The sequence below is a fragment of the Tachyglossus aculeatus genome, chromosome 7, assembly GCF_015852505.1.
Source record: "Tachyglossus aculeatus isolate mTacAcu1 chromosome 7, mTacAcu1.pri, whole genome shotgun sequence".
In the NCBI taxonomy this organism is placed as follows: Eukaryota; Metazoa; Chordata; class Mammalia; order Monotremata; family Tachyglossidae; genus Tachyglossus; species Tachyglossus aculeatus.
Genome location: NC_052072.1, coordinates 2705993 through 2719344, shown reverse-complemented (window position 1 = coordinate 2719344; position 13352 = coordinate 2705993). Strand labels below are relative to the sequence as shown.

General features: G+C 44.4%; 1 protein-coding gene across 3 annotated transcripts in view; it reads left to right on the top strand.

The window, feature by feature from the left end:
• Window positions 1-13352, top strand: part of HECW2 (HECT, C2 and WW domain containing E3 ubiquitin protein ligase 2) — a 202864-nt gene that overhangs the window by 86848 nt on the left and 102664 nt on the right. For all 3 annotated transcript variants that reach the window (XM_038749729.1, XM_038749728.1, XM_038749730.1), the window contains exons 10-11: window positions 4330-4425; window positions 11590-11740. In XM_038749729.1, the coding sequence (XP_038605657.1) occupies window positions 4330-4425; window positions 11590-11740 (247 nt within the window). The remainder of the gene's footprint in view (window positions 1-4329; window positions 4426-11589; window positions 11741-13352) is intronic.

Sequence of the window (13352 nt, the reverse complement as noted above, 5' to 3'; positions counted from 1 at the left end):
CTTCTTAGTCTTGGCTTAAGTCCACTTTTACAAGGAACATTTATCTATTCCTCTGATTAAGGAATAGCCGGAGAAGCAGCGTGGCTCAGTGGAAAGAGCGCGGGCTTTGGAGTCAGAGGTCATGGGTTCAAATCCCCGCTCCGCCAATTGTCAGCTGGGTGACTTTGGGCAAGTCACTTCACTTCTCTGGGCCTCAGTTTCCTCATCTGTCAAATGGGGATGAAGACTGTGAGCCTCCCCGTGGGCCAACCTGATCACATTGTAACCTCCCCAGCGCTTAGTACAGTGCTTTGCACATAGTAAGCGCTTAATAAATGCCATCGTCATCATCATTAAGATCAAGTGGCGATTTATGTTAAGCGCCTGATTTATTTGATTTAGGTTAGGAACCTGAAGATGACAAACCCAGTTTAGGTTCCATTTCCCCAATGGGTAAGGTTCCCAAGTGCTTAAAAAATAGCATCATTTTCAAGCGCTTAGTGCAGCGCTCTGCACACAGTAAGTGCTCAATACATACGATTGAATGAATGAATGAATGAAGAGGCCGGGCTTGGGAGTCAGAGGTCGTGGGTTCTAATCCCGGCTCTGCCGCTTGTCTGCTGTGTGACTCTGGGCAAGTCACTTCACTTCTCTGGGCCTCAGTGACCTCATCTGGAAAATGGGCATGAAGACTGTGAGCCCCACGGGGGACCACCTGATGACCTTGTATCTACCCCAGCTCTTTGAACAGTGCTTGGCACATAGTGAGCCCACTGTTGGGTAGGGACCGTCTCTCTATGTTGCCAACTTGTCCTTCCCAAGCGCTTAGTCCAGTGCTCTGCACACAGTAAGCGCTCAATAAATATGATTGAATGAATAGTAAGCGCTTAACAGATATCATTATTATCATTCTCTGTGCCTCAGTTCCCTCCCCTGTAAAATGGGGATGAAGACTGGGAGCCCCACGTGGGACAACCTGATGATCTTGTATCTCCCCCAGTGCTTAGAGCAGTGCTTGGTACGTAGTAAGCGCTTAACAAATATAATAAAAACTAGTATTATTATTCTCTGGGCCTCAGTTCCCTCACCTGTCAAATGGGGATGAAGACTGAGAGCCCCACGGGGGACAACCTGATGATCTTGTATCTCTCCCAGTGCTTAGAACAGTGCTTGGTACGTAGTAAGCGCTTAACAAATATAATAAAAACTAGTATTATTATTCTCTGGGCCTCAGTTCCCTCACCTGTCAAATGGGGATGAAGACTGAGAGCCCCACGGGGGACAACCTGATCCCCTTGTATCTCTCCCAGCGCTTTCCACTAAGCCACGAGGGAACTGAGCACAGAAAAGCGCTTACTATGTGCCAAGCACTGTTCTAAGCACTGGGGTAGATACAAGGTCATCAGGTTGTCCCACGGGGGGCTCACAGTCTTCACCCCCTTTTTATATATGAGGGAAATGAGGCCCAGAGAAGTGTGCTTAGAACAGTGCTCGGCACATAGTAAGCGCTTAAAAATGCTATTATTATTATTATTATTATTATTAAGTGATTTGCCCAAGGTCACACAGCAGACAAGTGGCGGAGCCAGGATTAGAACCCACGACCTCTGACTTATTCATTCATTCAATCGTCTTTACTGAGCGCTTACTGTGTGCAGAGCACTGGACTAAGCGCTTGGGAAGTCCAAGTTGGCAACATCTAGAGACGGTCCCTACCCAACAGCGGGCTCACAGTCTAGAAGGGGGAGACAGAAAAAAAGACAAAACATATTCACAAAATAAAATAAATAGAATAAAGATGTACAAATAAAATAAATGAATAAATAGAGTAATGAATATACACATGTATAGACTCCCAAGCCTGGGCTCGTTCCACTAAGCCACGAGGGATCTGAGCACCGAGAAGCGCTTACTATGTGCCAAGCACTGTTCTAAGCGCCGGGGGAGATACAAGGTGATGAGGTTGTCCCACGGGGTGCTCACAGTCTTCATCCCCATTTTACAGATGAGGTAACTGAGGCACAGAGAAGTGAAGTGACTTGCCCAAAGTCACCCAGCTGACAATTGGCAGAGCCAGGATTTGAACCCATGACCTCTGACTCCAAAGCCTGGCTTCTTTCTACTGAGCCACGCAGGTTCTCTAATAATAATGGCATTTGTTAAGCGCTTACTATGTGCCAAGCACTGTTCTAATCGCTGGGGAGTTTACAAGGTGATCAAGTTGTCCCACGGGGGGCTCCCAGTCTTCATCCCCATTTTACAGATGAAGGAACTGAGGCCCAGAGAAGTGAAGTGACTTGCCCAAAGTCACACAGCAGCGTGGCGCAGTGGAAAGAGCCCGGGCTTTGGAGTCAGAGGTCATGGGTTCAAATCCCCGCTGTGTGACTTTGGGCAAGTCACTTCACTTCTCTGGGCCTCAGTTCGCTCATCTGTCAAATGGGGCTGAAGACTGTGAGCCCCCCGTGGTACAACCTGATCACCTTGTGACCTCCCCAGTGCTTAGAACAGTGCTTTGCATATAGTAAGCGCTTAATAAATGCAATTTTTTAAAAAAGTGGCAGAGCTAGGATTTGAACCCATGACTTCTGACTAAAAATCTCAGGCTCTTTCTACTGAGCCATGCTCCTTGTACTTACCAAGCGCTTAGCCCAGTGCTCTGCACACAGTGAACGCTCAATAAAGACGAATGAATGAATGTACTTCCCAAGCGCTTAGTCCAGTGCTCTGCACACAGTAAGCGCTCAATAAATACGATTGAATGAATGAATGAATGCTTAGTCCAGTGCTCTGCGCACAGTAAGCGCTCAATAAAGACGACTGAACGGATGATTGAATGCTCTGTCCCACGGCCTTCCCAAACCCGCTATTGGGTAGGGACCGTCTCTATCTGTTGCCAACTTGGACTTCCCAAGCGCTTAGTCCAGTGCTCTGCACACAGTAAGTGCTCAATAAATACGATTGAGTGAATGAATGAATGCTTAGTCCAGTGCTCTGCACACAGTAAGCGCTCAATAAAGACGACTGAACGGATGATTGAATGCTCCGCCCCGCGGCCTTCCCAAACCCGCTGTTGGGTAGGGACCGTCTCTATCTGTTGCCAACTTGTACTTTCTAAGCGCTTAGTCCAGTGCTCTGCACACAGTAAGCGCTCAATAAATACGATTGAATGAATAAATGAATGATTAGCCCAGTGCTCTGCACACAGTAAGTGCTCAATAAAGACGACTGAACGGATGATTGAATGCTCCGTCCCGCGGCCTTCCCAAACCCACTGTTGGGTAGGGACCGTCTCTATCTGTTGCCAACTTGTCCTTCCCAAGTGCTTAGTCCAGTGCTCTGCACACAGTAAGCGCTCAATAAATACGATTGGATGAATGAATGAATGCTTAGTCCAGTGCTCTGCACACAGTAAGTGCTCAATAAATACGATTGGATGAATGAATGAATGCTTAGTCCAGTGCTCTGCACACAGTAAGCGCTCAATAAATATGATTGGATGAATGAATGAATGCTTAGTCCAGTGCTCTGCACACAGTAAGCGCTCAATAAATACGATTGAGTGAATGAATGAATGCTTAGACCAGTGCTCTGCAAACAGTAAGCGCTCAATAAATGTGATTGAATGAATGAATGAATGCTTAGTCCAGTGCTCTGCGCACAGTAAGTGCTCAATAAATACGATTGAGTGAATGAATGAATGCTTAGTACAGTGCTCTGCACACAGTAAGCACTCCATAAATACGATTGAATGAATGAATGAATGCTTAGTCCAGTGCCCTGCACACAGTAAACGCTCAATAAATACGATTGAATGAATGAATGAATGCTTAGTCCAGTGCTCTGCACACAGTAAGCGCTCAATGAATGCGATTGGATGAATGAATGAATGCTTAGTCCAGTGCTCTGCACACAGTAAGCGCTCAATAAATACGATTGAATGAATGAATGAATGCTTAGTCCAGTGCTCTGCACACAGTAAGCGCTCAATAAATATGATTGAGTGAATGAATGAATGCTTAGTACAGTGCTCTGCACGCAGTAAGCGCTCAATAAATACGATTGAATGAATGAATGAATGTTTGTACATATTTGTTACTCTATTTATTTTACTTGTACATATCTATTCTATTTATTTTATATTGTGAGTATGTTTGGTTTTGTCCTCTGTCTCCCCCTTTTAGACTGTGAGCCCAATGTTGGGTAGGGACTGTCTCTATATGTTGCCAATTTGTACTTCCCAAGTGCTTAGTCCAGTGCTCTGCACGTAGTAAGCGCTCAATAAATATGATTGATTGATTGATGAATGAATGAATGAAATGACCCCGGCTGACCTCTCCCCTCTGACCCCAGGTTCTCCGGCCAACGACCACCAGCCGTTGCGGTCGCTCCCTTCCGTGCGCCAGGATGTGACCCGTTACCAGAGGGTGGACGAGGCCCTACCCCCAGGTGAGGGACCGCGGGGCGATGCCGGTGGGCGCCCGCGGGCATCGGCCCCAACGGGGAGCTGGAAACTGAGGCACAGAGAAGTTGCGTGACTTGCCCAAAGTCACACAGCAGCGTCGCTCAATGGGAAGAGCCCGGGCTTTGGACCCGGATTTTCTCATTCATTCCCCCGTTCCATCCTATTTATTTAATAATAATCATGAGGGTATTTGTTAAGCGCTTACTATGTGCCCAGCACTGTTCTAAATGCTGGGGAGGTTACAAGGTGATGAGGTTGTCCCACGGCGGGCCCACGGTCTTCATCCCCTTTTTACAGATGAGGGAACTGAGGCCCAGACAATAATAATAATAGTAATGATGGTATTTCTTAAGTGCTTACTATGTGCCAAGCACTGTTCTAAGCGCTGGGGAGGTTACAAGATGATCAGGTTGTCCCACGGGGGGCTCACAGTCTTCCTCCCCTTTTTACAGATGAGGGAACTGAGGCCCAGACAATAATAATAATAGTAATGATGGTATTTGTTAAGCGCTTACTATGTGCCAAACACCGTTGTAAGCACTGGGGAGGTTACAAGGTGATCAGGTTGTCCCACGGGGGGCTCACAGTCTTCATCCCCTTTTTACAGATGAGGGAACTGAGGCCCAGACAATAATAATAATAGTAATGATGGTATTTGTTAAGCGCTTACTATGTGCCAAGCACTGTTCTAAGTCCTGGGGAGGTTACAAGGTGATCAGGTTGTCCCACGGGGGGCTCACAAGTCTTCATCCCCTTTTTACAGATGAGGGAAGTGAGGCCTTGATAATAATAATAATAATGATAGTAATGATGGTATTTGTTAAGCGCTTACTATGTGCCAAGCACCGTTCTAAGCGCTGGGGAGGTTACAAGATGATCAGGTTGTCCCACGGGGGGCCCACAGTCTTCATCCCCATTTTACAGGTGAGGGAAATGAGGCCCCGACAATAATAATAATAGTAATGATGGTATTTGTTAAGCGCTTACTGTGTGCCATGCACTGTTCTGAGCGCTGGGGAGGTGACAAGGTGATCAGGTTGTCCCACGGGGGGCTCACAGTCTTCACCCCCATTTGACAGATGAGGTCACTGAGGCGCAGAGAAGTGAAGTGACTGGCCCAAAGTCACCCAGCTGACAGTTGGCGGAGCCGGGATTTGAACCCATGACCTCTGACTCCCAAGCCAGGGCTCTTTCCACTGAGCCATGCTGCTTCCCTTATATTTGTTAAGCACTTACTATGTGCCAAGCCCTGTTCTAAGTGCTGGGGGAGATACAGTAATAATGATGGTATTTGGTAAGCGCTTACTCTGTGCCAAGCACTGTTCTGAGCGCTAGGGGAGATACTGTATTAATGATGGTATTTGATAAGCACTTACCATGTTCTAAGCACTGGGGGAGATACAATATTAATGATGGTATTTGTTAAGCGCTTACTATGTGCCAAGCCCTGTTCTAAGCGCTGGGGGAGATACAATAATAATGATGGTATTTGTTAAGCGCTTACTATGTTCCAAACACTGGGGGAGATACAGTGGTAATGATGGTATTTGTTAAGCGCTTACTATGTTCCAAGAACTGTTCTAAGCACTGGGGGAGATACAATAATAATGATAGTATTTGTTAAGCGCTTACCATGTTCTAAGTACTGGGAGAGATACAATAATAATGATGGTATTTGTTAAGCGTTTACTATGTTCTAAGTGCTGGAGGAGATACAATAATAATGATGGTATTTGTTAAGCGCTTACTATGTTCTAAGTGCTGGGGAGATACAATAATAATGATGGTATTTGTTAAGCGCTTACTATGTTCTAAGCGCTGGGGGAGATACAATAATAATGGTAGTATTTGTTACGCGCTTACTATGTTCTAAGTGCTGGGGGAGATACAATAATAATGATAGTATTTGTTAAGCGCTTACTATGTTTTAAGTGCTGGGGGAGATACAATAATAATGATGGTATTTGTTAAGCGCTTACTATGTGCCAAGCACTGGTTTAAGCGCTGGGGGAATACAATAATAATGATGGTATTTGTTAAGCGCTTACTGTGTTCTAAGTGCTTGGGGAGATACAATAATAATGATGGTATTTGTTAAGCGCTTACTATGTTCTAAGTGCTGGGGGAGATACAATATTAATGATGGTATTTGTTAAGCGCTTACCATGTTCTAAGCACTGGGGGAGATACAATAATGATGATGGTATTTGTTAAGCGCTTACTATGTTCTAAGTGCTGGGGGAGATACAATCATAATGATAGTATTTGTTAAGCACTTACTATGTTCCAAGCCCTGTTCTAAGCACTGGGGGAGATACAATAATAATGATGGTATTTGTTAAGCGCTTACTATGTTCTAAGTGCTGGGGGAGATACAATAATAATGATGGTATTTGTTAAGCGCTTGCTATTGTGTCAAGCCCTGTTCTAAGCCCTGGGGGAGATACAATAATAAAGATAGTATTTGTTAAGCACTTACTATGTTCCAAACACTGGGGGAGATACAATAATAATGATGGTATTTGTTAAGTGCTTGCTATGTTCTAATTGGGGGGGGGGGATCCAATAATAATGATGGTATTTGTTAAGCGCTTACTATGTGCCAAGCACTGTTTTAAGCGCTGGGGGAGATACAATAATAATGATGGTATTTGTTAAGTGCTTACTATGTTCTAAGTGCTGGGGGAGATACAATAATAATGATGGTATTTGTTAAGCGCTTACTATGTTCTAAGTGCTGGGGGATTTACAATAATAATGATAGTATTTGTTAAGCACTTGCTATGTTCTAAGTGCTGGGGGAGATCCAATAATAATGATGGTATTTGTTAAGCGCTTACTATGTGCCAAGCACTGTTTTAAGCGCTGGGGGAGATACAATAATAATGATGGTATTTGTTAAGTGCTTACCATGTTCTAAGTGCTGGGGGAGATACAATAATAATGGTAGTATTTGTTAAGCGCTTACTATGTTATAAGTGCTGGGGGATTTACAATAATAATGATAGTATTTTTTAAGCGCTTACCATGTTCTAAGTGCTGGGGGAGATACAATAATAATGATGGTATTTGTTAAGTGCTTACTATGTTCTAAGCGCTGGGGGAGATACAATAATAATGATGGTATTTGTTAAGTGCTTACCATGTTCTTAGCACTGGGGGATATACAATAATAATGATGGCATTTGTTAAGCGCTTACTATGTTCTGAGTGCTGGGGGAGATGCAATAATAATGATGGTATTTGTTAAGCACTTACCATGTTCTAAGCACTGGGTGATATACAATAATAATGATGGTATTTGTTAAGCACTTACTATGTTCTAAGTGCTGGGGGAGATACAATATTAATGATGGTATTTGTTAAGCGCTTACCGTGTTCTAAGCACTGGGGGAGATACAATAATAATGATGGTATTTGTTAAGCGCTTGCTATTGTGTCAAGCCCTGTTCTAAGCGCTGGGGGAGATACAATAATAATGATGGTATTTGTTAAGCGCTTGCTATGTTCTAAGTGCTGGGGGAGATCCAATAATAATGATGGTATTTGTTAAGCGCTTACTATGTGCCAAGCACCGTTTTAAGCGCTGGGGGAGATACAGTAATAATGATGGTATTTGTTAAGTGCTTACTATGTTCTAAGTGCTGGGGGAGATACAATAGTAATGGTAGTATTTGTTAAGCGCTTACTATGTTCTAAGCGCTGGGGGAGATACAATAATAATGATGGTATTTGTTAAGCGCTTACTATGTTCTAAGTGCTGGGGGAGATACAATAATAATGATGGTATTTGTTAAGCGCTTACCATGTTCTAAGCACTGGGAGAGATCCAATAATAATGATGGTATTTGTTAAGCGATTACTATGTTCTAAGCGCTGGGGGAGATACAATAATAATGGTAGTATTTGTTAAGCGCTTACTATGTTCTAAGTGCTGGGGGAGATACAGTAATAATGATGGTATTTGTTAAGCGCTTACCATGTTCTAAGCGCTGGGAGAGATCCAATAATAATGATGGTATTTGTTAAGCGCTTACCATGTTCTAAGCGCTTGGGGAGATACAATAATAATGATGGTATTTGTTAAGCGCTTACTATGTTCTAAGTGCTGGGGGAGATACAATAATAATGATGGTATTTGTTAAGCGCTTACCATGTTCTAAGTGCTGGGGGAGATACAATAATAATGATGGTATTTGTTAAGCGCTTACTATGTTCTAAGTGGGGGGGGGGGAAATCCAATAATAATGATGGTATTTGTTAAGCGCTTACTACGTTCTAAGTGGAGGGGGGGGAAAATCCAATAATAATGATGGTATTTGTTAAGCGCTTACTATGTGCCTAGCACTGTTCTAAGTGCTGGGGGAGATACAATAATAATGATGGTATTTGTTAAGCACTTACCATGTTCTAAGTTCTGGGGGAGATAGAATAATAATGATGGTATTTGTTAAGCGCTTACTATGTTCTAAGTGCTGGGGGAGATACAATAATAATGATGGTATTTGCTAAGCGCTTACTATGTTCTAAGTGCTGGAGATACAATGATAATGATGGTATTTGCTAAGCGCTTACTATGTGCCAAGCACTGTTCTAAGCGCTGGGGGAGATACAATAATAATGATGGTATTTGTTAAGCACTTACCATGTTCTAAGTGCTGGGGGAGATACAATCATAATGATGGCATTTGTTAAGTGCTTGCCATGTTCTAAGCACTGTGCTTAAAACGGTGCTTGGCACATAGTAAGCGCTTAACAAATACCATCGTTATTATTATTACGTGGGAACTGAGGCCCAGAGAAGTGAAGTGACTTGTAGAGAAGCAGCGTGGTTCAGCGGAAAGAGCCCGGGCTTGGGAGTCGGAGGTCGTGGGTTCGAATCCCGCCTCCGCCGCTTGTCAGATGTGGGACTTTGGTCATTCATTCATTCAATCGTATTTATTGAGCACTTACTGTGTGCAGAGCACTGGACTAAGCACTTGGAAGTACAAATTGGCAACATATAGAGACGGTCACGTCAAAGAACAGTGCTTTGCACATAGTAAGTGCTTAATAAATGCCATTATCGTTATTATTATTATTCTCTCGGCCTCAGTGACCTCCTCTGTAAAATGGGGATGAAGACCGTGAGCCTAACGGGGGACAACCTGATCACCTGGTATCTCCCCCAGTGCTTAGAATAGTGCTTGGCACATAGTAAGTGCTTAACAAATGCCATCATTATTATTATGATTATTCTCTGGGCCTCATTTCCCTCCTCTGTAAAATGGAGACTAAGACTGTGAGCCCCACGGGGGACAACCTGTTCACCTGGTATCTCCCCCAGTTCTTAGAATGGTGCTCGGCACATAGTAAGCGCTTAACAAATACCATCATTATTATTATTATTATTCTCTGGGCCTCAGTTCCCTCATCTGCCAAATGGGGATGAAGACTGGGAGCCCACGGGGACAACCTGATCACCCTGTATCTCCCCCAGCGCTTAGAACGGTGCTCGACACATAGTAAGCGCTTAACAAATACCGTCATTATTATTATTATTATTGTTATTATTATTATTATTATTATTATTATTATTATTATTCTCCGGGCCTCATTTCCCTCACCTGTAAAATGAGGATGAAGACTGTGAGCCCCCCGGGGGACAACCTGATCCCCTTGTATCCCCCCAGTGCTTAGAACGGTGCTTTGGACATAGTAAGTGCTTAACAAATACCGTCATTATTATTATTATTATTCTCTGGGCCTCAGTTCCCTCATCTGTCAAATGGGGATGAAGACTGTGAGCCCCACGTGGGACAACCTGATCACCTTGTATCCCCCCCCCCCCCCCCCCCAGTGCTTACAATGGTGCTTTGGACATAGTAAGCGCTTAACAAATACCATCATTATCATTATTATTATTATTCTCTGGGCCTCATTTCCCTCACCTGTAAAATGAGGATGAAGCCTGTGAGCCCCACGGGGAACAACCTGATCACCTGGTATCTCCCCCAGTGCTTAGAATAGTGCTTGGCACATAGTAAGTGCTTAACAAATACCATCATTATTATTATGATTATTCTCTGGGCCTCATTTCCCTCCTCTGTAAAATGGGGACTAAGACTGTGAGCCCCACGGGGGACAACCTGATCACCTTGTATCCACCCCCCCCCCACCAGTGCTTACAATGGTGCTTTGGACATAGTAAGCGCTTAACAAATACCATCATCATCATTATTATTATTATTCTCTGGGCCTCATTTCCCTCACCTGTAAAATGAGGATGAAGACTGTGAGCCCCACGGGGGACAACCTCATCACCTTGTATCTCCCCCAGTGCTTAGAACGGTGCTCGGCACATAGTAAGCGCTTAACAAATACCATTATTATTATTATTATTATTATTCTCTGGACCTCATTTCCCTCACCCGTAAAATGAGGATGAAGACTGTGAGTCCCATGGGGGACAACCTCATCACCTTGCATCTCCCCCAGTGCTTAGAACGGCGCTCGGCACATAGTAAGCGCTTAACAAATACCATCATCATCATTATTATTATTCTCTGGGCCTCAGTTCCCTCATCTGTCAAATGGAGATGAAGCCTGTGAGCCTCACGGGGGACAACCTCATCACCCTGTATCTTCCCCAGTGCTTAGAACGGTGCTCGGCACATAGTAAGCGCTTAACAAATACCATCATCATTATTATTATTATTCTCTGGGCCTCATTTCCCTCACCTGTAAAATGAGGATGAAGACTGTGAGTCCCATGGGGGACAACTTCATCACCTTGTATCTCCCCGAGGGCTTAGAATGGCGCTAGGCACATAGTAAGCGCTTAACAAATACCATCATTATTATTATTCTCTGGGCCTCAGTTCCCTCCTCTGTCAAATGGGGATGAAGACCGTGAGCCCCCCTGGGGACAACCTGATCACCTTGGATCTTCCCCAGTGCTTAGAACGGCGCTCGGCACATAGTAAGCGCTTAACAAATACCATCATTATTATTATTACGAGGGAACTGAGGCCCAGAGCGGTGAAGTGACTCAGCCAAGGTCATCCAGCTGATGAGTGGCGGCGCCGGGATTAAAACCCGGGGAGAGGTCGGAGGGCTGGGGGGAGTGTGGGGGTCGCTCCCATGACCGTCCGTCCATACATCCGTAGATTGGGAAGCGCGGATCGACAGCCACGGGCGGGTTTTCTACGTGGACCACGTCAACCGGACGACCACGTGGCAGCGGCCCACGGCGCCTCCGGACCCGCAGCTCCTGCAGCGCTCCGACTCCGTCCAGCAGATGGAACAGCTCAACCGACGGTCAGTACAGCACCGGCCACCCCGTCCTCCGGTCGTTCCTTCATCCAGTCGTATTTATTGAGCGCTTACTGTGGGCAGAGCACTGGACTAACCATTTGGGAAGTCCAAGTTGGCAACATCGAGAGACGGTCCCTACCCAACAGCGGGCTTATTAACAATAATAATAATAATCATTCAATCGTATTTATTGAGCGTTTACTGTGTGCAGAGCACTGGACTAAGCGCTTGGGAAGTCCAAGTCGGCAACATCGAGAGACGGTCCCTACCCGGCAGCGGGCTTATTAACAATAATAATAATAATGATTCATTCATTCAATCGTATTTATTGAGCGCTTACTGTGTGCAAAGCCCTGGACTAAGCGCTTGGGAAGGATAAATTGGCAACAGATAGAGACGGTCCCTACCCAACAGCAGGCTTATTAACAATAATAATAATAATGATTCATTAATTCATTCAATCATATTTATTGAGCGCTTACTGTGTGCAGAGCACTGGACTAAGCGCTTGGGAAGTCCAAGTCGGCAACATCGAGAGACGGTCCCTACCCAACAGCGGGCTTATTAACAATAATAGTAATATTCATTCAATCGTATTTATTGAGCGCTTCCTGTGTGCTGGACTAAGCGCTTGGGAAGTCCAAGTCGGCGACATCTAGAGACGGTCCCTACCCGACAGCGGGCTTATTAACAATAATAATTATAATAATGATTCATTCATTCGATCGTATTTATTGAGCGCTTCCTGTGGGCAGAGCATTGGACTAAGCGCTTGGGAAGTCCAAGTCGGCAACATCGAGAGACGGTCCATACCCGACAGCGGGCTTATAAAAAATTATAATAATATTCATTCAATCATATTTATTGAGCGCTTACTGTGTGCAGAGCACTGGACTAAGCGCTTGGGAAGGACAAATTGGCAACAGACAGAGACGGTCCCTACCCAACAGCGGGCTTATTAACAATAACAATAATATTCATTCAATCATATTTATTGAGCACTTACTGTGTGCAGAGCATTGGACTAAGCACTTGGGAAGTCCAAGTCGGCAACATCGAGAGACGGTCCCTACCCGACAGCGGGCTTATTAACAATAATAATAATAATGATTCATTCATTCAATCATATTTATTGAGCGCTTACTGTGTGCAGAGCACTGGACTAAGCGCTTGGGAAGGACAAATTGGCAACAGATAGAGACGGTCCCTACCCAACAGCAGGCTTATTAACAATAATAATAATAATAATGATGATTCATTCATTCAATCGTATTTCTTGAGCGCTTGGCAACATATAGAGACTGTCCCTACCCAACAGCGGGCTTATTAACAATAATAATAATATACATTCAATCGTATTTATTGAGCGCTTACTGTGTGCAGAGCACTGGACTAAGCACTTGGGAAGTCCAAGTCGGCAACATCTAGAGACGGTCCCTACCCGACAGTGGGCTTATTAACAATAATAATAATAATGATTCATACATTCAATCGTATTTATTGAGCACTTACTGTGTGCAGAGCGCTGGACTAAGTGCTTGGGAAGTCCAAGTCGGCAACATCGAGAGACGGTCCCTACCCGACAGCGGGCTTATTAACAATAATAATAATAATG